This window comes from Salvelinus fontinalis, chromosome 18, assembly GCF_029448725.1.
Source record: "Salvelinus fontinalis isolate EN_2023a chromosome 18, ASM2944872v1, whole genome shotgun sequence".
Lineage (NCBI taxonomy): Eukaryota > Metazoa > Chordata > Actinopteri > Salmoniformes > Salmonidae > Salvelinus > Salvelinus fontinalis.
In genome coordinates this window covers 34,128,114-34,153,034 of record NC_074682.1, presented here as the reverse complement: position 1 = coordinate 34,153,034, position 24,921 = coordinate 34,128,114, and the positions used below count along the sequence as shown (strand labels likewise).

The window sequence follows — 24,921 nt, the reverse complement described above, 5'->3', positions numbered from 1 at the left end:
ATGGCGGAAGTGGATGCTGAGTTCGAATCAAGCAGCGCATCGAGCAAAGTTGGTGAAAACGAATGTTCTGAATGGACAACAGTAGTAGTGAAATCTGGAATTTAAAAAAGTAAATTGTCTAAATTTGGATACATGTATGAATGATAATGAATCGCTTCTTGTTGGGATGCGTTTGTTGAGTCAGGATGCATATTTTGGAAACCCGTTTGAGGTGTTGAAAATGGGGAAGTTTGCGCTGGGAAAAGTGGAGCCTGTCAGAATGACCAGGAGTGGTCTTATTTTGATTAATTGTATTTCTGAAGAGCAGCGGCAGATTGCAGTGGGCCTCAAAATAATCAGAACAACAGAAGTTTGTGATTTGAACTTCGGAGTAGAGCACCCATCAAAGAAGTCATCTCATGGGTGACGATGGATGTTCATGTTGAATACCTGAAGACAATTCCTGGTGTGGTTGGTGCCTGGCGTCTGACCCACTGGGTGAATGGAGAAAAAGAAGAAAGTATGTCGGTCCTGTTGTTTTTTTGATAAAGAGCAAATACCTACGCATGTGAAGCTTGGTTATAAGATACAGTGTAAGAGCTTTCGTCCCCAAACCACTGCAGTGTAAGAATTGTAAAGGATTTGACCATGTTTCAAGTGTGTGCAGATGGACAGAGTATAATGAAGAAAGGTGTGTAGGTAGGACAAAGGTGTTGCAATTGTGGTGGGGATCATGATCCCGAGTACCTGGAGTGCCCTGCAAGGGTGAAGGAGATTGAGGTGGCTAAAGTCAGAACGGTCAATTGAATCTCCTATGCGAAGGCGATTAAAAAATAATTGAGGAAACAAGTAATGCTAGTGAAGATATGGTAGTGGATGCACCACAGCCTGTTGTAAATGTTTGCTGTCAGTCAAAATATACCCTGTGTGTTAAAAAGGTGGATTTTGTTGCGTTCATTGCCACAGTTATAAACTGTACAGCACAAGTCTCAAAGAAGTCTAAGAAACTGGACATTATTGTGGCTGCGACAGAAAAGTTTTTGGGACTTTATATCTGGGGTACTGGCGCCTGAAGACCCACCCTCCCAGGTTCCTCTTGAACCTGTGTAGGGATCAGATCTGTTTTATTTTTTTAAAGAAAAGTTGTAATTTTTTTAATTTTTTGGTAGTTGTATAGTTCTTTTTTTTGGCGTATTTTGTTCCATTTTGGGGAATCCTATTTCCATCCCACACATTAGGTGGCGGAATGCTCATTAAAATCTGCGATCGCCAATATACGATAGAAGAAGAAGAAGAAGAAGAAGAAGAAGAAGAAGAAGAAGAAGAAGAAGAAGAAGAAGAAGAAGAAGAAGAAGAAGAAGAAGAAGAAGAAGAAGAAGAAGAAGAAGAAGAAGAAGAAGAAGAAGAAGAAGAGTGACGCTTTTCCCATAATGCATTGCAATGCCAACGTAGGCACATCTGCCATTGCCTAGCTAGTTTTCAACATGGCGACCGGTGTTTGACATCAGCTAGCATTCGTAGCGCTTCTCAATGGATTTAATTTGAGCTGACACATATTTTCCATACATTTTAACTCCACATCTTTAGCAAAAAGTAATATCGAACTAAGCAAGCAAGACGCTTTCTACATTACCCGGCCTGGTAAAGAGACTAGCAGTAGCTAACATCAGCCAGTTGGCTACCGGCGTTATCTGTACGGCTAGCTAGCTCCAGATACACAATATATCATACATAGACTATTGAATGCCATTCAGCTTCGTAGTTGTCAGTTCGTAGTTTCATTTTTTTTTTCGAATAATGTTGATTATTTAGCTAGATAGCTACCTATGTCTTTCAAAGTCTCTCCAAGGCTGCCTAAATTAGCCGCTAGCTAGTGGTGCATTGATGGCTCGTTGATAAGAGGTAAATGGGACGTGATTTCTTTGTAAGATTGATAATGATTATTCTCTTTCAGTGTCAGTCAAAATGGCAAGCCCAAGGACTAGAAGAGTTTTGAAGGAAGTGAGAACTCAGGAGGAAAACAACGTGAGTAACTACTGTTGGATAGCTAACGACATTCGCTTGCTGTTTGAGCAGTATAACCAAAGATGGAGTGCCTTCAGAAAGTATTCAGACCTCTTGACTTTTTCCACATTTTGATATGTTAAAGCCTTATTCTAAAACTGATTGAACAAATTAAACATCCTCAGCAATCTACACACAATACCACATGGTGACAAAGCAGAAAGAGGTTTTTAGAATGTTTTGCTAATTTGTAATAAAAAATTTGGAAAAACTTATTTACATTAGTATTCAGACCCTTTGCTACGAGACTCGAAATTGAGCTAAGGTGCATCCTGTTTCCTTTGATCATCCTTGATGTTACTACAACTTGATTGGAGTCCACCTGTGGTAAATTTAATTGATTAGAAATCCATACGCCTGTCTATATAAGGTCCCACAGACGACAGTGCATGTCAGAGCAAAAACCAAGACATGAGGTCGAAGGAATTGACCGTAGAATGTGCGAGACAGGATTGTTGTCGAGGCGCAGTACCAGCAGCGTTGAAAGTCCCCAAGAACACAGTGGTCTCCATCATTCCTAAATGGAAGAAGTTTGAAATCACCATGAGTCTTCCTAGAGCTGGCCGCCCGGCCAAACTGAGCAATTGGGGGAGAAGGGCCTTGGTCAGGGAGGTGACCAAGACCCAATGGTTACTTTGAATAAGCTCCAGAGTTCCTCTGTGGAGATGGGAGAACCTTCCAGAAGGACAACCATCTCTGCAGCACTCCACCAATCAGGTCTTTATGGTAGTGGCCAGACAGAAGCCTCTCATCAATAAAAGCCAAATGACAGCCTGCTTGGAATTTGCCAAAAGGCACCTAAAGGACTCTAACCATGAGAAACAAGATTCTCTGGTCTGATGAAAGCAAGATTGAACTATTTGGTCTGAATGCCAAGCGTCACGTCTGGAGGAAACCTGGCACCATCCCTACGGTGAAGCATGTTGGTGGCAGCATCATGCTGTGGGGATGTTTTTCAGCGGCGGGGACTGGGAGACAATAGCTGAAAATAGCTCTGCAGCGATACTCCCCATCCAGCTTGAGAGGATCTGCAGAGAAGAATGGGAGAAACTCCCCAAATACAGGTGTGCCAAGCCTGTAGCGTCATACCCAAGAAGAATCGAGGCTCTAATTGCTGGAAAAAGTGCTTCAAAAAAGTACTGATTAAAGGGTCTGAATACTTAAGTAAATGTGATAATTTATAAAAAACAGTTTTTGCTTTGTCAGTATGGGGTATTGTGTGTAGATTGATGGGGGGAAAAAACAATTTAATCAATTTTAGAATAAGGCTGTAACGTAACAAAATGTGGAAAAGGTCAAGTTCTGAATACTTAGCGGATGAGCTGTGGATGAAGGTAGGACATTACTGATTGACTGGCAACGCACTTTGAATTGAAATTATTTAGCATTTACCGTGAGTGTATTAGACATTTAAAAACACCCAGTCAACTGTTTTGACTGGGAAGCATGCATCACGACTCACACTTTAGTCACGACTTGATTGCTTGATTGCTCAGGGCAGGGCCTAGGGTGAACTAGCTAAGGTTTTATATGGACACTGGAGTTAAAACAGTAGCGAGGGCTGAACAATCTCTGCTGATATAGTCAATGTGATAACTGTCCAGTGTCCACATTAACTTTTTCACTGTCAACAATGACATCAAATGGTTAGACAACATTTCCCCCTCCTTTTCTCAGCTTTGCTTTGAGTGTGGGGGCTTCAACCCTCAGTGGGTTAGTGTTACCTATGGGATCTGGATTTGTCTGGAGTGTTCTGGCAAACACAGAGGCTTGGGAGTGCACCTTAGGTGAGTAACTTCAAAGTTCCAAAATGACAATTTTGCTGATTGTGTTGGGATTTATGCTTGCCAGCAGAGGCATGTGCATGAATGTCAAATTCCTCTCTTATCCTAGATTAATTGTTTATTGCTTTTAGCCATGCTCTTCTAAGATAGTGATTAGCAGTTATGTGCTTTGTTAACCCACTATAGCCAGAAGCTATCCACATTTCTTCTTTCCTGACTGTTAGTCAGTGTGTTTGGAAGTATTGAACTCTTGATGTGATCTCTATACTGTAGCTTTGTGCGCTCTGTTACCATGGACAAGTGGAAGGACATTGAGCTGGAGAAGATGAAGGCGGGAGGGAACGGAAAGTTCCGTATGTTTCTGGAACTCCAAGATGATTATGATGCCACTTGGACTATGCAGGACAAATATAACAGCAGAGCTGCTGCACTTTTCAGGGACAAGGTGAGGAAGCCTCATGAGTCATAATTTAATGATCATGCGCAGCACAGTTGCTGGGGACACTCCAGATGTCCATTTATGGATTTCCAATGCAAATATCAGACAGGACATATTGAATGGTCTCACTCACTGAATTCAATTCCTCTGTATTCCATTGACAGGTTGCAACCATTGCAGAAGGGAAGGAGTGGTCTATTGAAATTTCCTCTGCCAAGGACTGGACTCCACCTCAGCCCAAGACAGGACTTTCGTCGTCTCATCGGTAAGTAGGGCTGGGTGATATTTTTAATTAATTCATGTTTTTGTGCGATATTCCAAATGCCTCTATTGGAAGAATCAAGTTTTTTTGTATTTTATTTTTTCTGACTGTTTTTCTGCTTGTTCTCGTGATGTCTTTTTGGTTTTGTCTACTTCGCTCCTTCTGTGCTGTGTGAACTTTCCCATTTACGCCAGAGATCTGAATATAATGACAAGCTGTTCATGTCTCCGCCCTAACAATGGGAGTCGTTGTCCCAAAGGCGGGAAGGTAGGAGACAAGCCTAAGTCCAAAATAAGCCCATAGAAATGCATTGGACATATTTTTGGTGAGTGAAACCTCCAGGGTTTGTATGGTCATGAAAATCCTGGAAAAGTCATAGAATTTAAAAATGTTGTTTTCCCGGCCTGGAAAAGTTTTGAAAAATTATCACATCTGTAATGTTTAGGAAAAGTCCTGGAAATGCATTTAATTTCTGTTAATGTAATTTATTTAAGCACTGTTTTTAAGTATTTGATCAGTCAAATAAAAATCAACACATCAGCCAGGATCAGAATGTGTGTCTGTTTGCGTGCATAACCTGCATGTGTGCAAGATGAGTGGGCTGTTGCTTAATGGTGTTCGCATGCTTCCCAGCCAAAACAATTTGTGCATATACACTAAACATAAATTCTACAATTTCAAAGATTCTACTGAGTTACAGTTCATATAAGGAAATCGGACAATTTAAATACATTTATTAGGCCCTATTCTATGAATTTCACATGACTGGAAATACAGATATGCATCTGTTGGTCACAGATACCTAAAAAACAGTAGTGGCGTGGATCAGAACCAGTCAGTATCTAGTGTGACCACCTTGTGCAGCACGACACCTCCTTCACATAGTTGATCGTGGAATGTTGTCTCACTCCTGTTCAATAGCTGTGTGAAGTTGCTGGATTTTGGCAGGAACTGAAACACGCTGTCGTACACGTCGATCCAGAGCATCCCAAACATACTCAATGTGTGACATGTCTGACGAGTATGCAGGCCATGGCAGAACTGGGACATTTTCAACTTCCAGGAATTGTGTATAGATCCTTGCAACATGGGGCTGTGCATTAATCATGCTGAAACATATCTATTGGACCCCAGGAAGATTAGCTGATGTTACGGCGTTAGCTAATGTGGATCCTAATAAAAATTAACAAACATGCAGTGGATGATGGGCACGACAATGGCCCTCAGGATCTCGTCACGGTATCTCTCCATTCAAATTGCCATCAATAAAATGCATTTGTGTTCGTTGTCTGTAGCTTATGCCTGCCCATACCATAACCCCACCGCAAACATGGGGCACTGTGTTCACAACGTTGACCTCAGCAAACTGCTCTCCCACACGACGCCATACACACTATCTACCCGGTACAATTGAAACCGGGATTTAACTGTGAAGAGCACACTTCTCCAGTGTGCCAGTGGCCATGGAAGGTGAGTTTTTGCCCACTGAAGTCGGTTATGACGCCGAACTGGGTCAAGACCCTGGTGAGGACGACGAGCATGTAGATGAGCTTCCCTTAGACCGTTTCTTACAGTTTGTGCAGACATTCTTTGGTTGTGCAAACCCAGTTTCATCAGATGTCAGGGTGGCTCGTCTTAGACCATCCCGCAGGGGAGAAGATGGGTGTGGAGGTCCTGGTGAGGCTGGTTGGATGTACTGCCACATTCTCTAAAATGACGTAGGTGGCTTATGGTAAAGAAATTATCATTACATTCTCTGTCAACAGCTCTGGTGTACTTTCCTGCAGTCAGCATGCCAATTGTGTGCTCCCTCAACTTGAGACATCTGTGGCATTGTGTTGTGACAACTGCACCTATTTTTAGATGCCTATTGTCCCCAGCACAAGGGTCACCTGTGTAATGATCATGCTGTTCAATCAGCTTCTTGATATGCCACACATGCCAGGTGGATGGATTATCTTGGCAAAGGAGAAATGCTCACCAACAGGCATGTAAACAAATTTGTGCACAATTTGAGAGAGACGCTTTTTGTGCATATGGAATATTTCTAGGATCTTATTTCAGCTCATGAAACATGGGACCTACACATGTTGCATGTATATATTTTTCTCAGTATTTTATGACGTTTTGGACTTCGGTAAGGTTTTTTTCGGTTGTTCAGACAATGTTTTGAGGCAAGTCTGTCGGTAGCCGACGTCTACAACCCTTCGTCAATGATCGGTCAACAGTAATGATTCGTTTTCATGCAAAAATCGAGCACACAGCCATGCAATCAATCAAAATACGCCAATCTCAAACATTGTCAGTAGACAGGCCCGTACTGAAGAGATCAGTGGCACTGTTATAGGATGCCACTTTTTCAACCACTTTTTCAACAAGTCAGTTTGTCAAATTTCTGCCCTGCTAGAGCTGTCCCGGTCAACTAAGTGCTGTCATTGAAGTGGAAATGTCTAGGAGCAACAACAGCTCAGCTGCGAAGTGGTAGGCCACACAAGTTCACAGAATGGGACTGCCGAGTGCTGAAGCATGCAGCGTGTAAAAATCAGTCCTCGGTTGCATCACTCACTACAGAATTCCGAACTGCCTCTTGAAGCAACGTCAGGACAAGAACTGTTCGTTGGGAGCTTCATGAAATGGGTTTCCATGGCTGAGCAGCCACGCACAAGCCTAAAATCACCATGTGCAATGCCAAGTGTTGGCTGGAGCGGAAAACAGCCGCAGACCATTATTCCTCCACCAAAATGTTTAGTTGGAACTATACATTGGGGCAGGTAGTGTTCTCCTCCTTCAGTGGGTATTGCGTATACTTAGTACTTAATCCCTATTGATGCGTATCAAAGTAGTGTTGTGGAGGTTGTAGTACAATCGAGAAATCATGCGTAAAGTACCCTACACAATCGCAAAGCACGTGAAATATATTCAGATGCGTGCCGTACACAGCCTAGTTGCAGCAGAATATCATCTGCAGGCAACTGGTTTTTGCATGGAGCAGTTCACAGAATGACTTCGGTAGTCGGTAGGGTAGAAAAGACATTTCAATTTTATCTACCAGTAAATGCTAAGGCAATGGGTATGCAAACCAGGTACTGAAAAAGTTTAGTCCGAAGTGTTTATTTAGTAGGTTATTTGTGATGTGCACTGTTTGCACCAGGGTCGTAGACATGGATGGGTCTGGGTGGACAGAGGTCCACCCATTGGGGAGCCAGGCCCTGACAGTCATGTGGTTTAAGCATTGTTGTGGAGTCAGTCCATCAGATTTGACTGGTACATTGTTTGCTGCCTCTATTCAGGATGCACTGTTTCAATGACTCTATTCTGGACAAAAACGGACAAATGTAACTAAGGCTGGGAATGTCAATACAATCAAACTAGCAAGGGAAATGATCAAGTCAGTCATAACGTGGCTAATAGGCTAGCATATCTACCCCGGTCAACAGCACTGTACCCCCCCCCACAGCAACCCGCCCAAGCCTTCCCCATTTCTCCTTCTCCCAAATCCAGTCAGCTGATGTTCTGAAAGAGCTGCAAAATCTGGAACCCTACAAATCAGCCGGGCTAGACAATCTGGACCCTTTCTAAAACTATCTGCCGAAATTGTTGCAACCCCTATTACTAGCCTGTTCAACCTCTCTTTCGTGTCGTCTGAGATTCCCAAAGATTGGAAAGCAGCTGCGGTCATCCCCCTCTTCAAAGTGGGGGACACTCTTGACCCAAACTGCTACAGACCTATATCTATCCTACCCTGCCTTTCTAAGGTCTTCGAAAGCCAAGTCAACAAACAGATTACCGACCATTTCGAATCCCACCGCACCTTCTCCGCTATGCAATCTGGTTTCAGAGCTGGTCAGGGGTGCACCTCAGCCACGCTCAAGGTCCTAAGCGATATCTTAAACGCCATCGATAAGAAACAATACTGTGCAGCCGTATTCATTGACCTGGCCAAGGCTTTCGACTCTGTCAATCACCACATCCTCATCGGCAGACTCGATAGCCTTGGTTTCTCAAATGATTGCCTCGCCTGGTTCACCAACTACTTCTCTGACACCATTCTGTATACTTCTGGCCCTTCTTTGGACACTGTGTTAACAACCCTCCAGACGAGCTTCATGGCCATACAACTCTCCTTCCGGGGCCTCCAACTGCTCTTAAATGCATGCTATTCAACCGATCGCTACCTGCCCGCCCGTCCAGCATCACTACTCTGTACGGTTCTGACTTAGAATATGTGGGCAGCTACAAATACCTTGGTGTCTGGCTAGACTCTAAACTCTCCTTCCAGACTCACATCAAACATCTCCAATCCAAAGTTAAATCTAGAATTGGCTTCCTATTTCGCAACAAAGCATCCTTCACTCATGCTGCCAAACATACCCTCGTAAAACTGACCATCCTACCGATCCTCGACTTCGGCGATGTCATTTACAAAATGGCCTCCAACACTCTACTCAACAAATTGGATGCAGTCTACCACAGTGCCATCTGTTTTGTCACCAAAGCCCCATATACTACCCACCACTGCGACCTGTATGCTCTCGTTGGCTGGCCCTCGCTTCATACTTGTCTTCAAACCCACTGGCTCCAGGGCATTTACAAGACCCTGCTAGGTAAAGTCCCCCCTTATCTCAGCTCGCTGGTCACCATAGCAGCACCCACCTGTAGCACACGCTCCAGCAGGTATATCTCTGGTCACCCCCAAAGCCAATTCCTCCATTGGCCACCTCTCCTTCCAGTTCTCTGCTGCCAATGACTGGAACGAACTACAAAAATCTCTGAAACTGGAAACACTTATCTCCCTCACTAGCTTTAAGCACCAGCTGTCAGAGCAATTCACAGATTACTGCACCTGTACATAGCCAAAACTATAATTTAGCCCAAAAACCTACCTCTTCCCCTACTGTATTTATTTATTTTGGTCCTTTGCACCCCATTATTTCTACTTTGCACATTCTTCCACTGCAAATCTACCATTCCAGTGTTTTACTTGCTATATTGTATTTACTTCCCCACCATTGGCCTTTTTTTGCCTTTACCTCCTTTATCTCACCTCATTTGTTCACATTGTATATAGACTTATTTTTCTACTGTATTATTGACTGTGTTTGTTTTACTCCATGTGTAACTCTGTTGTATGTGTCGAACTGCTTTGCTTTATCTTGGCCAGGTCGTAATTGTAAATGAGAACTTGTTCTCAACTTGCCTACCTGGTTAAGTAAAATGTATGAAGTAAGCTCAAAACACAGCCTAATGTTAGCTAGCTGCTAGGAGGATGTCATGCCATTGGAGGAGTGGGTGAGTGACTGAACGTATGAATTTGCAAACAAGCAACACCTGCTGAATTTGACCGGTGTCAGTAAACATAGTCCAAAAAAGTAATAGTTAGTCAAGAATGCTCTAGATCAGTGTTTCCCAACCCTGGTCCTCCAGTACACCCAACAGTAGCTAGTGTAGGTTCGCTACTTGTTTGCTAAGAGTAGCCACTTTGCCCCTTTAGGCTTCTGCAAGCTACTTTGAAAGTCCAGGCGGTCCACATTGTACCGGAATAAAGCAAAGTAAACACAGCTCCGGCAGCGTTAAACGTTCAATAGCGGCCTCCATTTGAGACTGCCGAACTAGCTGGGTTTCCGTGTCTCTCTCTACATGGAATCTGGCAGGATACCGGGATGGTAGCTTTCACAGCAACTAAGTCCAAGAGTTAGATTCTGCTAATGCTTTCCTTTGTTCATGCTTCCCACTTTGTCAGAGCTCTGCGTGTCATGTCTTGTCTGTGGCATTGGCAGGCAAGCTGCAGAATGACAAGGTGACAATTCCCCATTTATCAGTCAAATTGAAGGCCAACTAGCTGAAAGTTTGAGGGTTTATCTAGTGTTCCGTCGTTAGATTTTAGCTCATCTTGCTCTGGCTAGCATTAGTTGTTGATCTTGTTGTTGATGTATATAACTGATGGATAGAGAGCCTACCTTTTTTCATAGTGGTTTGATCAATAGGACTGTAAAGTTTCCAAATATAAGAGGACTCCCATGGTGTTTACTTATTTGCAGAAATCCATTCTGGTGTCTTTTGGCGACTGCGTTGTAATGATCTAAAGTCACGCTGTTGCAACTGCCTGTAAACACAGTCCAGTTCAAAGTGAATGATGGCAGGACCCTGTGGCAAATGGCTTGTTGTATATAGGCCTACTGTAGCTCTGATTGGCTATAGCACACCGGTCTGTGTAGACTCCGGTCCTGGGCAAGAAAATGCTTTTATTCGGTTTTATTTACTCCAGTGTCTATTAATTGTCCAAACGCACGGCTGCTTTCTCACTATATTACTATAGAAGTTTCACAAATGCCTTAATATACGTAATTCCCAAACATTCTACGAATTTATGAATGTGAAAATTACAAATATGAATATGTGAAAATTAAATCTAAGTGGTTGCTTGTCAGAATGTTTAAATAAGTGAATCTTCCTGGCGATGTGTATATGAACAGATTTGAATAAGATTATGTTGCTAAAAGGTTTGGTTTGGTCCAACAGAATGGGTCATATGGACACCAATACACATTGAGACATTATTTTACTGTAATAGAGAAGTTATCCTTTCTAACGATACCCTTTTTTAAATTGTCTCAACTACTCAAATTGCATGCAAATAAGATGCTACTTAAACAGGAGTATCAATGAACATTCATTCTGAAAAATGCATGCACAGTTTGTCAAGCGCGGTATAAATGTGGAATAAGCATAAGTTTTATATAAGGAATCGGAAACTCTAAAGTAGGCCACTTGATTTCAACATCTGAACAAAGTGGACAGGCTAGCATGCTGTTCAAACCAGTAGTTCAAACCATTGGAGATGAACAGAAGTGTGTTCATAACTGTTCTCCGTTGTTAGCAAGCAAATAGGTCCAAGTTGACTACACTTGAAATGTAAAGAATAGCTGCTACTCACAAGCACGCCAGTTTGCCCTTGAGAGATTGTTTGAGACCTGTGTTAATTTTCTATAGTTACTGCTTCAAGAAGGGTCATTATTAGTGAATGTGCATTATGTATGGTTCTGGTTACATTAATATTTTTGGGGGGGACATTTTCATAGATTGAAAGCCAGATCAGTGATTATTGCAAGAAAAGCAGGTTAAACTATTTTTATAAAATAATACAATTATTAGTGGGGCTTATTTAGCCTAATTTCACGTGACCTGAATTCATGAGATTATTGCTGGTTGTTTGAAATGCAGTGTATTTGACCTTTTTAATTGTACAACAAAGCTTATTTAGATAACATTTTTTTTTTTTAATCTATATATTGTGAATTGCCCATAAGTTAGATTTTTTTGGTCATATCGCCCAGCCCTATCGATAAAGGTGAAAATAGTGTTATTTAGCTGAAGTATTCGACTACTTGAATATTTATAAAGTACTAATGTCCAATGTTATCAAGTCTCATAATATTATGTAATCTGTTTTCCAATGTAGCTCAGGGGGCCCGGGGCAGAACTCGGGCAAACCTTCAGACAAGGCCTTTGAGGACTGGTTGAGTGACGATGTGAACTCTTATCAGAGGTGAGACCATCGTATCAATGACTCACTCCTCTCTGAGTCAGCTGTACAGCTTTTCTCTTATAGAACACATAAAGCACATGGTCAAAATTCGAAGGAAGATGCCAAAGAGAACATTTTTGTTTTGTTTAAAGATCACTTTAATCTGCTTTTCTCTTATGTAATGTATTCTTAACCCTAATTTATAAAACTTAACAACTTCAAGGACTTAATCTGTGAAAGCTTACCCAAAATGTAGCACAGTCTTAAAACAGAAGATGCCACAGAATACAACATTTTTAACATTTTTCTTAAAGCTCAATTTCATCCATATTGTTTTCTTTCCTGCTGGGAACACCCATATGTGTATGCATGATTGTAAGTTGCTTTCCATAAAAGCATCGGCTAAATGGCATATTATATGTTTTTGGTCACCCTATGAGGACTTGTCATTTACAATTTCCCCTGTAGTGGTGGCAGTTATAGTGGGAATCAGGAGAACCGCTATGTTGGCTTTGGGAACACGCCGACTCCAGAGAAGGAGGATGATGTCCTGAACAACGCGCTATCTTCCATTTATTCGGTACGGCAGTAATACGACACAGCATTTGGGAATCTTCATAGCTCTGTGGTAGACGGGTCTGTGTGTGTGTGTGTGTGTGTGTGTGTGTGTGTGTGTGTATATATATATATATATACATATATATATACTGCTCAAAAAAATAAAGGGAACACTTAAACAACACAATGTAACTCCAAGTCAATCACACTTCTGTGAAATCAAACTGTCCACTTAGGAAGCAACACTGATTGACAATAAATTTCACATGCTGTTGTGCAAATGGAATAGACAAAAGGTGGAAATTATAGGCAATTAGCAAGACACCCCCAAAAAAGGAGTGATTCTGCAGGTGGTGACCACAGACCACTTCTCAGTTCCTATGCTTCCTGGCTGATGTTTTGGTCACTTTTGAATGCTGGTGGTGCTCTCACTCTAGTGGTAGCATGAGACGGAGTCTACAACCCACACAAGTGGCTCAGGTAGTGCAGTTCATCCAGGATGGCACATCAATGCGAGCTGTGGCAAAAAGGTTTGCTGTGTCTGTCAGCCTAGTGTCCAGAGCATGGAGGCGCTACCAGGAGACAGGCCAGTACATCAGGAGACGTGGAGGAGGCCGTAGGAGGGCAACAACCCAGCACCTTTTTTGGGGGTGTCTTGCTAATTGCCTATAATTTCCACCTTTTGTCTATTCCATTTGCACAACAGCATGTGAAATTTATTGTCAATCAGTGTTGCTTCCTAAGTGGACAGTTTGATTTCACAGAAGTGTGATTGACTTGGAGTTACATTGTGTTGTTTAAGTGTTCCCTTTATTTTTTTCAGCAGTATATATATATACACATATACACATATATATACATATACATATATATGTATACATACATATATATATATATACATACATACATACATACATATATACATACATACATATATACATACGTATGTATGTATGTATGTATGTATGTATGTATGTATGTATATATGTATGTGTATATATATATGTGTATATGTGTATATATATATACTGCTGAAAAAAATAAAGGGACGTATGTATGTATGTATGTATGTATGTATGTATATATGTATGTATGTATATATGTATGTATACATATATATGTATATGTATATATATGTGTATATGTGTATATATATATACTGCTGAAAAAAATAAAGGGACGTATGTATGTATGTATGTATGTATGTATGTATATATGTATGTATGTATATATGTATGTATACATATATATGTATATGTATATATATGTGTATATGTGTATATATATATACTGCTGAAAAAAATTTCCACGATGCAAAGATCCAAGTCCATCTGTCTTGTTCATAAGGTGTAACCTGTTAACTATTTTATTTTGGCTACACACTGCATATGTACTTACACTGGCAAAGCTATGCACCAGAGTAATTGAAAGTGAAGAATGGAATTCATATTGACTGCAGACTCCATGTGAAATATCGTACCAGTTCTAATGCCATTTTTTAAAATAATTCATAGTAGAATGATTGTGTGAACCTTGTTTTTGATTAACCTCCTTTAAATGTTCACACCCAATGGAACAAACATGTTCTTCGATGTATGCCCATACTTAAACATTTTGTCATTTTTTTTATACATATATATATATATACATATATGTGTACAGTCGAAGTTTACATACACTTAGGTTGGAGTCATTAACTTGTTTTTCAACCACTCACCAAATTTCTTGTTAACTAACTAGTTTTGGCAAGTCGATAAGGACGTCTACTTTGTGCAAGACACAAGTCATTTTTCCAACAATTGTTTACAGACAGATACTTCACTTATAATTCACTGTATCACAATTCCAGTGGGTCAGAAGTTTACATACACCAAGTTGACTGTGCCGTTAAACAGCTTGGAAAATTCCAGAAAATTCTAATTTGAGTCAATTGGAGGTGTACCTGTGGATGTATTTCAAGGCCTACCTTCAAACTCAGTGCCTCTTTGCTTGACATCATAGGAAAATCTAAATAAATTAGCCAAGACCTCAAATAATTGTTGACCTCCACAAGTCTGGTTCATCCTTGGGAGCAATTTCCAAACGCCTGAAGGCACCACGTTCATCTGTACAAACAGTACGCAAGTATAAACACCACGGGACCACGCAGCCGTCATACCGCTCAGGAAGGACACGCTTTCTGTCTCCTAGAGATGAGCTTACTTTGGTGCGAGAAGTGCAACTCAATCCCAGAACAGCAAAGGACCTTGTGAATATGCTGTAGGAAACGGGTACAAAAGTATCTATATCCACAGTAAAACTAGTCCTATATAGCCATAACCTGAATGGTCGCTCAGCAAGGAAGAAGCCACTGCTCCAAAATTGCCATAAAGCCAGACTACTGTTGGCAATTGCACATGGGGTCAAAGATTGTAATTTTTGGAGAAATGTCCTCTGGTCTGAAGAAACAAAAATAGAACTGTTTGGCCTTAATGACCATCGTTATGTTTGGAGGAAAAAGGGGGATGCTTGCATGATGAACACCATCCGAACCATGAAGCACGGGGGTGACCGCATCATGTTAAGGGGTGCTTTGCTGCAGGAGGGACTGGTGCACTTCACTAAATATATGGCACCATGAGGATGGAAAATTATGTGGATATATTGAATCAACTTCTCAAGACATTAGTCAGGAAGTTAAAGCTTTTTCGGAAATGGGTCTTCCAAATGGACAATGACCCCAAGCATACTTCCAAAGTTGTGGCAAAATGGCTTAAGGACAACAAAGTCAAGGTATTGGAGTGGCCATCACAAAGCCCTGACCTCAATCCTATAGAAAATTTGTGGGCAGAACTGGAAAACGCATGTTTGAGCAAGGAGGCCTACAAACCTGACTCAGTTACACCAGGTCTGTCAGAAGGCATGGGCCCAAATTCACCCAACTTATTGTTGGAAGCTTTTGGAAGGCTACCCGACACATTTGACCCAAGTTAAACAATTTAAAGGCAACGCTACCAAATACTAATTGAGTGTATGTATACTTCTGACCCACTGGGAATGTGATAAAATAAAAGCTGAAAATAAATAAGTATCTACTATTATTCTGACATTTCACATTCTTAAAATAAAGTGGTGATCTTAACTGACCAAAGACGGGAAATTTTTACTTGGATTAAATGTCAGGAATTGTGAACATGAGATTAAATGTATTTGGCTAAGGTGTATGTAAACTTCCGACTTCAACTGTATGTGTGTGTGGCGCTTTTAAGACAACTGGGAACTCTGTCCCCCCAAATGTCAAATCGTGGTGTCTCTGATCTTTAGGTCAGAAAGTCAGAGCTCTAGGAAGATGCCCTGAGTTTCCGAGTTTGAGTGTTCAACAAGGTTTTTCCCAGTTGGAGCTCCCCCCAGTTGTCTTGAACGCACTGAAGTCTTAGATTCCCGAGTTCCCAGTTTTGAACGCTGTAATAGTACCATTTGGGAGGTATGATGACTCGTATGACATGTTTTGTTTTATAGGGCTGGAGCAATTTCACCATCGGAGCTAGCAAAATTGCCGCAGTTGCCAAGGATAATGTAAGTATCTTTAAGGAAAGTTGTTATCCTGTCACAGAACTTCATTTTACTGTTTATTAATTGCGTTATCCATATTTTCATTGAAACAGACTGCAAAACTTGCAACTTCAGCAACCCTGAAGGTATGAATTCCTTTTGTTAAACCGTTATTAGTAACTGATGAGTTTTGTCTTTAGTTACTACCAGGGTTTTTTTCCTGCATAGTGTTTATTTTGGGCCCAGTATTTTATTTGTTACGCAATTTTCAATTAGCCTCATGGTAAAATTGCAGGAAATTAGCTTTAAACCAGCAAAACGTTCTCTGGTCAAGAGGACCAAAAGTTTTGTTGGCAACCACACCCATTGCCCTTGCCACGCCTACCACCTAAGCCATTTTTATCCCGAAAAAAAAACCCTGACTACAAAGATAACGTTATGAATAATGTTTTTACTGGCATAATTTTGCAACTTACTGTACATGTGCTCTAAACTTGTGTATTTAGATGAGACTATTTAGATCGATGTGTAGATACAAACTTTTTTTTCACCCCAATTTCGTGGTATCCAATTGTCCTGCCGCTGCAATTCCCGTACGGACTCGGGGGAGGCGACGGTCAAGAGCCGCGCGCCCCCCGAAACAACGCAGCCAAGCCGTACTGCTTCTTGACACAATGCCCACTTAACCTGGAAGCCAGCCGCACCAATGTGTCGGAGGAAACACCGTACACCTGGCGACTGTCAGCGTTCACTGCGCACGGCCCGCCACAGGAGTCGCTAGTGTGCGATTGGACAAGAACATCGCTGCCAGCCAAACCCTCCTCTAACCCGGATGACACTGGGCCAATTGTGCGCCGCCCCTTGGATCTCCCAGTCGTGGTCGGCTGCCACAGAGCCTGGACTCAAACCAGGATCTCTAGTGGCACAGCTAGCACTGCGATGCATTCCATTAGACCACTACTCCACTCGGGAGCTCAAACAAACTATTTTAACCTTACAAGTCTAAGATGCCATTTAACAATGTTGATAAAGACGTGATTGTATGAATCCCCTTTTGTTGAATAAGGAAACCATTCATATGCTCATTCTCTCTCATGGCTCAAGTAATGACTAACATGATGCTCTGCTAAAGAGAGAGAGTTCTAGCCCCCCTCTAAGGAAATACCAAGCTATGGTAATTGATTTGAGTGATAAGACATTTTCATTGATCATAATTCAACCAAAGCGATATATTGGTTGAGGCTGTCTCCTAATTCCATGTAATGTACCCACAGAAAAATAATTATATTCTAGAACTTAATTATTTCTATGGATGCCCTTAATATATGTTATTCCCTCTGCAGCAGAAACTGCAATGCAAATGTTTAGCCTTCAGAGCTCATGGAACTGAGCTCATTTTTTTTTACCCCCCACACGTTTCCCTTGTATTTTTGCTCATAAATTAACTGGACAGAAATAACTGACCTTAATATGTGAATTTACTGTGTTGGAATTGTTTGACGCTTCTTTAACCTCGCTTTCTCGGAACATAGTTAAGGGGCTATAAGCCGCCCCCAGAGCCGGTAAAACCAATAACAAATGCATGCTCTTTGTCCGTATGATACCTGCATATCTCATTTACTTATTGTTTTTATTAATGCATTCATTCCCACCCACTCAGAGCTTGTTGGCTGGTCATCAATGTCCTGTCTGATATTCTATGTAAACATTTCTAAACCCACTCCTGTGAAATGGTGGATGCATACAGGTAGCCCAACCTGTATTGTTACTGTAAGCTTTTGCTTGGCTGCAGACTAACATTGTCAGGTCTCTTTTTTTTCTTTAAAAAAAAAAAGTTGATGGATAATCTTAATGTTAAAGGTTGTAGTGCTAAATGTATTTATTTATATGAAGTTCTTGGTCACTAACTTTGGTGGCTTATAAGACCAAATGGTTTAGAACCTGTTCTAGGAGTGTCAACATTCCTGTCATTTACAAAGAAAGACATGATGGCATCATTATAAACAAAACACATATTATTTGTCACGTGCCGAATACAAGGGGTGTAGACTACAGTGAAATGCTTCCATAAGCAGAATAACGTACACAAGAACTAAGCTATACACAAGGAGTACCAGATTCATGTGCAGGGGTACGAGGTAGATATGTACATGAAGGCAGGGTAAAGTGACTTTCGTACTCACCAACCGTAGGGTTATCCATCCATGCATGACAGTTCCATTGCTCAGTACCCTTTGAGGGTCAGCTGTCCATCCGCTGTGCTGACTGCTCGTTTAACGTCCTAGTCAATGGAATGACAGTTCCCTCGCCTGCCTCAGCTGCCTACTACTCAAACTCAGTGTCTTGTGTTGGCGTGAATGTAGAATTGTTCGTTTGATTCACACATTTTCTCCCTCACTCCCAACTAGGCCACAGAGTTAGGACAGACATTAAATGAGAATGTTATCAAACCTACCCACGAAAAGGTAACATTGTTTGAAGTTAATGTTAATTTGGTGGTGGGTCCCTATAGGCTAATATGCTTAATTGAACCAGCTTTAAATTTGAATGTGCATTGTGTCCTTCGGAATGTCTGCTGTGGTGACTGACTAGATAGTGTGCACGGTGCATGTGTAGTAGCTAATTGCTTGATGTAGAAACATTCCACATAGCTGCTTAAAATGGGTGTTGACTGAGACTGAAATCACCTGCTCTTTCCTTATAAGTAGGCTAATCACCACATTATTGTCTTCTCAGTAAAATATTGAAGCCTAACCACTGCTCACAGTAAAATATGTACCACTCTCAATAAGAAATACTGCCTGAGCTAGCTTAGGTGGGTGATGTCTTTATTTACACGCCCACCTCTTGATGCTGTGAGTTGTCTCCATTTCCATTAACGGTGATTTGGCTTGTCCAGGTAAAAGATGGCAAGTTGCTAGATGAAATGTCCGTCAGCATTGCTGGGCTAGCATCCAAGGTAGGAGAAGGCAGACCTCTGCCACACTGCAAACCAACAACCAGTCTCCTGAGCAAGGGTCATGGGAAGCTAGGCATTCATTAGAAATGTTCCCAAGTTTAGAATGACTAAATATTCAGGTGCTGTCACACCCATTACGTATCTTGAAAAGGAGACTGGTTTGGGTGTGTTGTATATTTTGAAGATAATACAATTTGATCTCCCATTTTTCTTGCTGCCATTGTTATTCTGGTGGTGAGTATGTAGATTTGAACTGTACTTGTATTATATTAAGTTGTTCAAGTAAAGGACAATGTTATGAATACAGAGGTCAATGATTTCATTTCATTAGTTAACTTTTTATTAAAATAATTTCATGTCTAGTGATGTTTTTTGGAGTTTGACGTGTGCCTTCTTAGGTCCAGGGCGCTGGTGCAAAAGGCTGGAAAGACATGAGCGACTTCTTTGCTGGAAAGCCAGAGGATGGGTAACGTCAAATATTCAAATGGACTTTGGCTTGGAGATGTGACATACCATATGTTCTTAGTTAGGTGGGTGGCTTTATTTGATTAACCCTCTCCCACAGGTCAGAAGGAGAGAGCTACCAGAACATGGATGCCACTGAGGGTTACCAGGGCAACTCCTCAGTCCCGGAACCAGGCCAGGCCCCTGCGCAGGACTTCTGGGAGACCTTTGGGAGCACCAGCTCCTCCAAGCCCAAGAAGTCTCCAAGCAGCGACAGTTGGACCAACGTCGACAACTCTGCCACAGAGAAGAAGAGTTCTGACAGCTGGGACAACTGGGGCTCGGAGTTGGCAACCAACAACAAACACAGCACTGGGGACAGCTGGGAGGCCTGGGACAACAACTGGGACAACAGTGGCAGAGAGACCAAAGGCAAGAAGAGCCCCGCTGCTGCCCCTGACAAACCTGCTGAGGAAACCTGGGACAATGCAGACTGGTAGAGGCCTCTCACTCCCTCTCCTCACCTGCACTATTTCTCCCTTTTTCTCTATCCCTCCTTGCCTATTTTTCCTTCACCGCCTTCTTTCCTTCCTTTCCTGGCACTTTTACAGTTGCACAGTCCTGTCTCTAACCTGGGCTGCGCTCAATGCCAGTTCTGTGTTATGTTATTCCTCAATAAGAATCAATTGAAAGTAAATTGGAGCTCCATGCATATGGAGTATACCTGAATATTCACAAACTTTAAAGCAGTCTGTAGTGTTTTATTTTGCTGGATGTGTATAAATAAAGTTACCTTTTAATTGCAGGAGTTCAAAAATCAAAGTGAGAGCAGGGGCATAATCATATGTACTATTTAAAGTAGTTTCCATATTAGAAGGCAAGGTGCAATTTTGGTTTTATGACTATAGCAGGGCTATTAAACTATATTCTTAGAAGGGCCAGATGTAAAGAAATAAAGGTTAATTGCAGAGGGGCTGGCTATTTCCCACGTGAATATTCTAAGGAGACTCCAATAAAGACATTTTTGTCAAATTTAAATGTTGCCAAAAGTAATTAGAAAAGAAGTGGAGGGTGCCCAACCAACGTGAGTTGAGGTGCAACCACTTTTTATTTTTATAATTGAAAAAGAAAAGGTGCAATGCTTGCTCACCGTTTATTTATTTAAACCACTATTAAAAGCAATTAGGCCATTAGAACATCATCAAAATAAGCATCTCAATAAAAACCATAAAAAAAAAAAAAAAGATAATGCCAAGTATTCTTTTCATTAATTTCCCTCAGTCATTAGGTGCATGTTTTTGTCAGTCTTTTCTAATTTATCAAAGGGCCAGTCTAAATTAATAAATGGGCCGGATCTGGCCCGCGGGCCGCCAGTTTGAATAGCCCTGCTCTGTTCAGGCGTTCAAGTCATCCTAACTAAAGATGGCAGAAGTCACCTTCTGAACCAGAGTGTCTAGAGTGAGAGGAGCTCACTGGTTGGCCCATGAGAAACAGGGATTTCCACTTTGTTTCCACATGATGCATAATGAAGTTGACAAAGACCTGGGCTGTAATGTGTTTGTCATGTAAAGCCAGCATCCTTGGATTGCACCCCAACAGTGCTGTGTGTGACTGTGTGTGTCAATTTATGACTGCAACTAACCTTGGTAGGATGTAGTTGCTGGATTCATATGATGCAAGTACATTATTTGAACAATATTTTTTTTATCTTATACATTCTCAGCCCTCTATTCATTGAAACCCTAAGAGAAGACTGAGTCAGTACAACTTGGTTATTTTGATGATGAACAGGTGATGAAGTACATTTTGGTATATAGGCCATCATTGTAAATAAAAATGTGTTCTTAACTGACTTGCCTAGTTAAATAAAGAAAAATATATACAACCCTGTCTAAAAAGAGATTGAAAGTAAAAAGTACTATTCTACCACCCAATCGGTGGTTGTTGATCGTATTAATCTCATCTGCTAACTGTAATATGAATGATCATGTGTTCATTTAATGTACAGTCTGTGTGTTAATCTGTAACATGATTGTGTGTGTTGAACTGGGCACATTTGTTTTTGGGGTGACTTATGCTTCATTGCATGTATGTAATACTGCCAAACCTGTGGGACCACCACAGCAACCTTCTGTGACCTCCATGAACTTCATTGACCTTTAGTGGGATCTAGTCTTTGTTGTGTCTGTCCTCTTAACACTAAAAATCAACACTGTCTTAGTGTGCTGAGCTTTTCAGTCTCGGTAAGTGTTGCATCCGAATTTGTTGATCTCCAAGTATGCACATTTATGAACTCATGTTGAATCAAACGACAGGCAAAGAACACATCTCAGGCCATTCATGTAATAATCTTTAAAGGAAAGTTTGATATAAAATTTGGATTTGTGCCGTGAATTTCTGACAAACATTCACTTCTCAAGGAGTGATGTTGAATACTGCTGATTTGAAAGCAAGCTATTTGCTGGACTTCTAAAATGAGCCACATGTTTTACATGGAAGTGCAGAATGTGGTTCCATAGATTCAGTGACTTTACCAAGGTCACTTTTAACAGATTAATTTAAGTTGTTTGCAGTCTCCCATTGTAAGGAGGTGGAACCCTCAATTTCACCCCTGTATGTGTGAGAGAGTGAGGCGTTGCTTAGATAATTATTCTACTCCTGAGAAAGATGAGGCTACTATTTCTAAATTGCACCAGATTGTTGGCATTTCCTTCCCCTGGCTGTTTTTTTTTGGTGGAACCACAGTTTATGGGCTGATACGGCATGGCATGCATGGTCTTGTGTGAAAGAAAAGTGCTTCTGCTAAAAGGGCAACAAACACCATCCGTAAAGAGTTGCATGTTTTCTAAACAAAAAATCATTATGACCGGAGATGTAAACTAGGATAACTGTGCAATGTTTGTGTAGTAGTGCATCTTCTGTAATAGTGCTCCATCTCCCCTGCACTCTATTTTAATGTTACCAGCCTTAAAGAGCTGACCTCAGTCTATTGATAAACCATTGTCAGTTTGGTTTGAAGAGTGTGTTCTCCCTTACTAGCTGGACAGCGTGTATGATAAAATATTAAAGTAAAACGAGGTGCTGCTGTTTAGTTTGCCTCCATATTTCTTATGCTTTGATTTATTATTTTTTTGTACTGTAAGTTTTATGAAGACTTGACATTTTCAGTTAAGGCTAATCAGTCTAGTGGAACCAGCCTAAAGGTGAACGTTGTGATCATTCTAGTTCCACCAGGGAAAATCGCATCTTCTTACAGTCCCAAAATGTTTTGTTTTTTTAATCAATGAATTCCAGTGCTTTAAAAGATGTTAAATGTTAGATCCTGTTTATAGATCATTTGGTATGTATGAAATATAGGCCTAAAAGAACTTCTCACAAAAGTACAATATGTGCTCTTTGTCTATTCATGTTTTGGCTGTCACATTGGAGATTGCAACCCACAATATTTTGTAGATATCATTGTTCAGTCAAATTGCTATTTTTCGATATTGTAAATTAAATGGTTAATGCATCCCAATTTAACTACGGTTTGAAGAACTAAATAGTTGAGGATTATTTTTAAAAACATCATTGATATTTCTAAATGCATTGGGCGTTGGCGAGTTTTCTTTGAGTTCCACTAACTTATCTATCTATACACGCGTTCCATAATGGTGATTGATTGAAGATAATTTCCTCCAGTGCCCTTAACTCTAATGTAAACCATACGATTACGGTAGGCTTGATCCTTATAGTACTGTACTCTATAAATACTCTATAAATATATAACAGTTCCGGTTGTGGGTGTATTTCTGTGCACCACCTGTTGTCTGTATGCTCAATAAAAACGTATACATGTATGTTTTTTACTTTCTTTTTTCTCATGGTGGATATCTTTTTAGAAGATGGTGTCATGAGGTCTATTTAATCACATTACGAGTTGTATTAAGTTTTTACATGTATTGCGCTGCACATGCACTGATTTAAAAATCTAAGCGTTTAAAAGACGGGAGTCTTGTGCAGCGCCATAGACACAGACCTTGTGTCCCGCCTATGAGGCGTGGTGATGTATCATTTTACCACAGATGCTCCATTGGTGGAAATATCAAACAGCGGCGATCAGGTCCAAGCCATGGGGTAAGTAAATACCGTTAAAACGAACGATTTACTATCAGTAAATAAACAATTAGGATAAATGTTCTAACTTTCTCGCGCCTGCAAACCAATAAACCCATCGGCAATAGCCTGCTGAAAGATGTTTGCGAAGGAACAAATCGCTCTCTAATGGAATATCGCGTGAAGGCTTTTTTTCAGTGTAGTGATTCCCTCTTGAGACGAATACGTTCTGTAAATGTAATACATGTTCCATGTAATTCAATTGCTGGGGGTTCCAGTTTGTAAATATAAATGTCCTCAAATTCAACGTTTTTAATTGACTACTGGTTACAATTTAATTCAGGCTCGCGGTGCTTCGCCCCAAATTAGTAACGAATTACATCGTTTGCGCGATGCGGCTCATTTGTAGCCCACTGCCTTCGTAGCTAGCTAATTACGAATGATCACTGTATGTGATATCATGGTTTATAAAATGGATACTAATATCTATTTCACAATTGTCCATGCTGGCCATGGTTTCTAAAAATATATCGTTGACAGCATGAATGCCTTTTAAAGCCAGCTCAATCCAATTAATCAAGTTACAGCCAATGTTGTCACTGTATCCTGGCTGCAGCTCAGTCTGTCTTGAGTAACAATGTTGCTGCTACAGTGGTGGTGGAGAGCAATAAATAACATTGTTACAAATGTATCCAGCTGCCTTGTGACATCTGTGAGAGACAGAGACTCTGTCCCCATCATTCTACAGAAGGTTCAGTATCTGTCCTGCGAGCTGGAGACATTTTGTGACACAGTAGCCCATTAGACCAGGTACCTACCTACCTGTCATAATAGAATGTCAAGAGCCAGGATCATGCATGTGATTGTGTCCTGAAAACAAAGGATGAAAGACGTTAATGTACTATTGTCACGCGGGCATTACAGAGGTAGGTGGGCTATGGGGTCTTTAGGATCAGTTATTTGGAGTCTCACATACCTTTCACAGATTAGGTAGGTCAGTGGTTGCTAGAGTAACTGAGCTCTGAAGCTGTAGTACTGTCTCTTATTTTCAGCCAGGATGATGTTGGAAATTCTTATTTTAGCTTGCAGTTTTTCCATTCCCACATCAATATGAAATGCAAGACAATCCCTCTCTGGCTATAAAATAATAAATTCAAAAAACTCAAACATAATTTGAAAGCGTTCTCTGAGATTGAAACCAATCTGATATGTAACTGAAGCAGTTTTAGATTAAAAGTCTGTATGAAAGCAGGTTGTCAGTATTTGATTGGTTATTAACAT

The 24,921-nt window shown here is 40.9% G+C and overlaps 2 protein-coding genes across 16 annotated transcripts in view; both read left to right on the top strand.

Annotated features, from left to right (window-relative positions):
• The first annotated feature begins 1,316 nt into the window (after window positions 1–1,316).
• Window positions 1,317–23,384, top strand: LOC129815352 (ADP-ribosylation factor GTPase-activating protein 1-like). Of its 10 annotated transcripts, none has more exons than XM_055869095.1 (14): window positions 1,317–1,427; window positions 1,934–2,004; window positions 3,721–3,830; window positions 4,101–4,272; window positions 4,431–4,531; window positions 11,988–12,074; window positions 12,522–12,633; window positions 16,110–16,166; window positions 16,256–16,288; window positions 17,675–17,704; window positions 18,551–18,607; window positions 19,042–19,101; window positions 19,500–19,567; window positions 19,667–23,384. In XM_055869095.1, the coding sequence occupies exons 2-14, from the start codon at window positions 1,945–1,947 to the stop codon at window positions 20,043–20,045; spliced, it is 1,326 nt and encodes a 441-aa protein (XP_055725070.1). In that variant the 5' UTR covers window positions 1,317–1,427; window positions 1,934–1,944; the 3' UTR covers window positions 20,046–23,384. The 10 variants fall into 10 exon arrangements, with proteins under 10 accessions (XP_055725070.1, XP_055725069.1, XP_055725077.1 ...); XM_055869094.1 differs by lacking the exon at window positions 1,317–1,427 and adding an exon at window positions 1,434–1,620; XM_055869102.1 differs by lacking the exons at window positions 1,317–1,427; window positions 11,988–12,074 and adding an exon at window positions 1,434–1,620.
• A 168-nt stretch (window positions 23,385–23,552) lies between these two features.
• The window catches only part of LOC129815351 (engulfment and cell motility protein 2), a 33,165-nt gene continuing 31,796 nt past the window's right edge, over window positions 23,553–24,921 (top strand). For all 6 annotated transcript variants that reach the window (XM_055869090.1, XM_055869087.1, XM_055869091.1 and 3 more), the window contains exon 1: window positions 23,553–23,661. The gene's annotated coding sequence lies outside the window, so the exon portion shown is untranslated. The remainder of the gene's footprint in view (window positions 23,662–24,921) is intronic.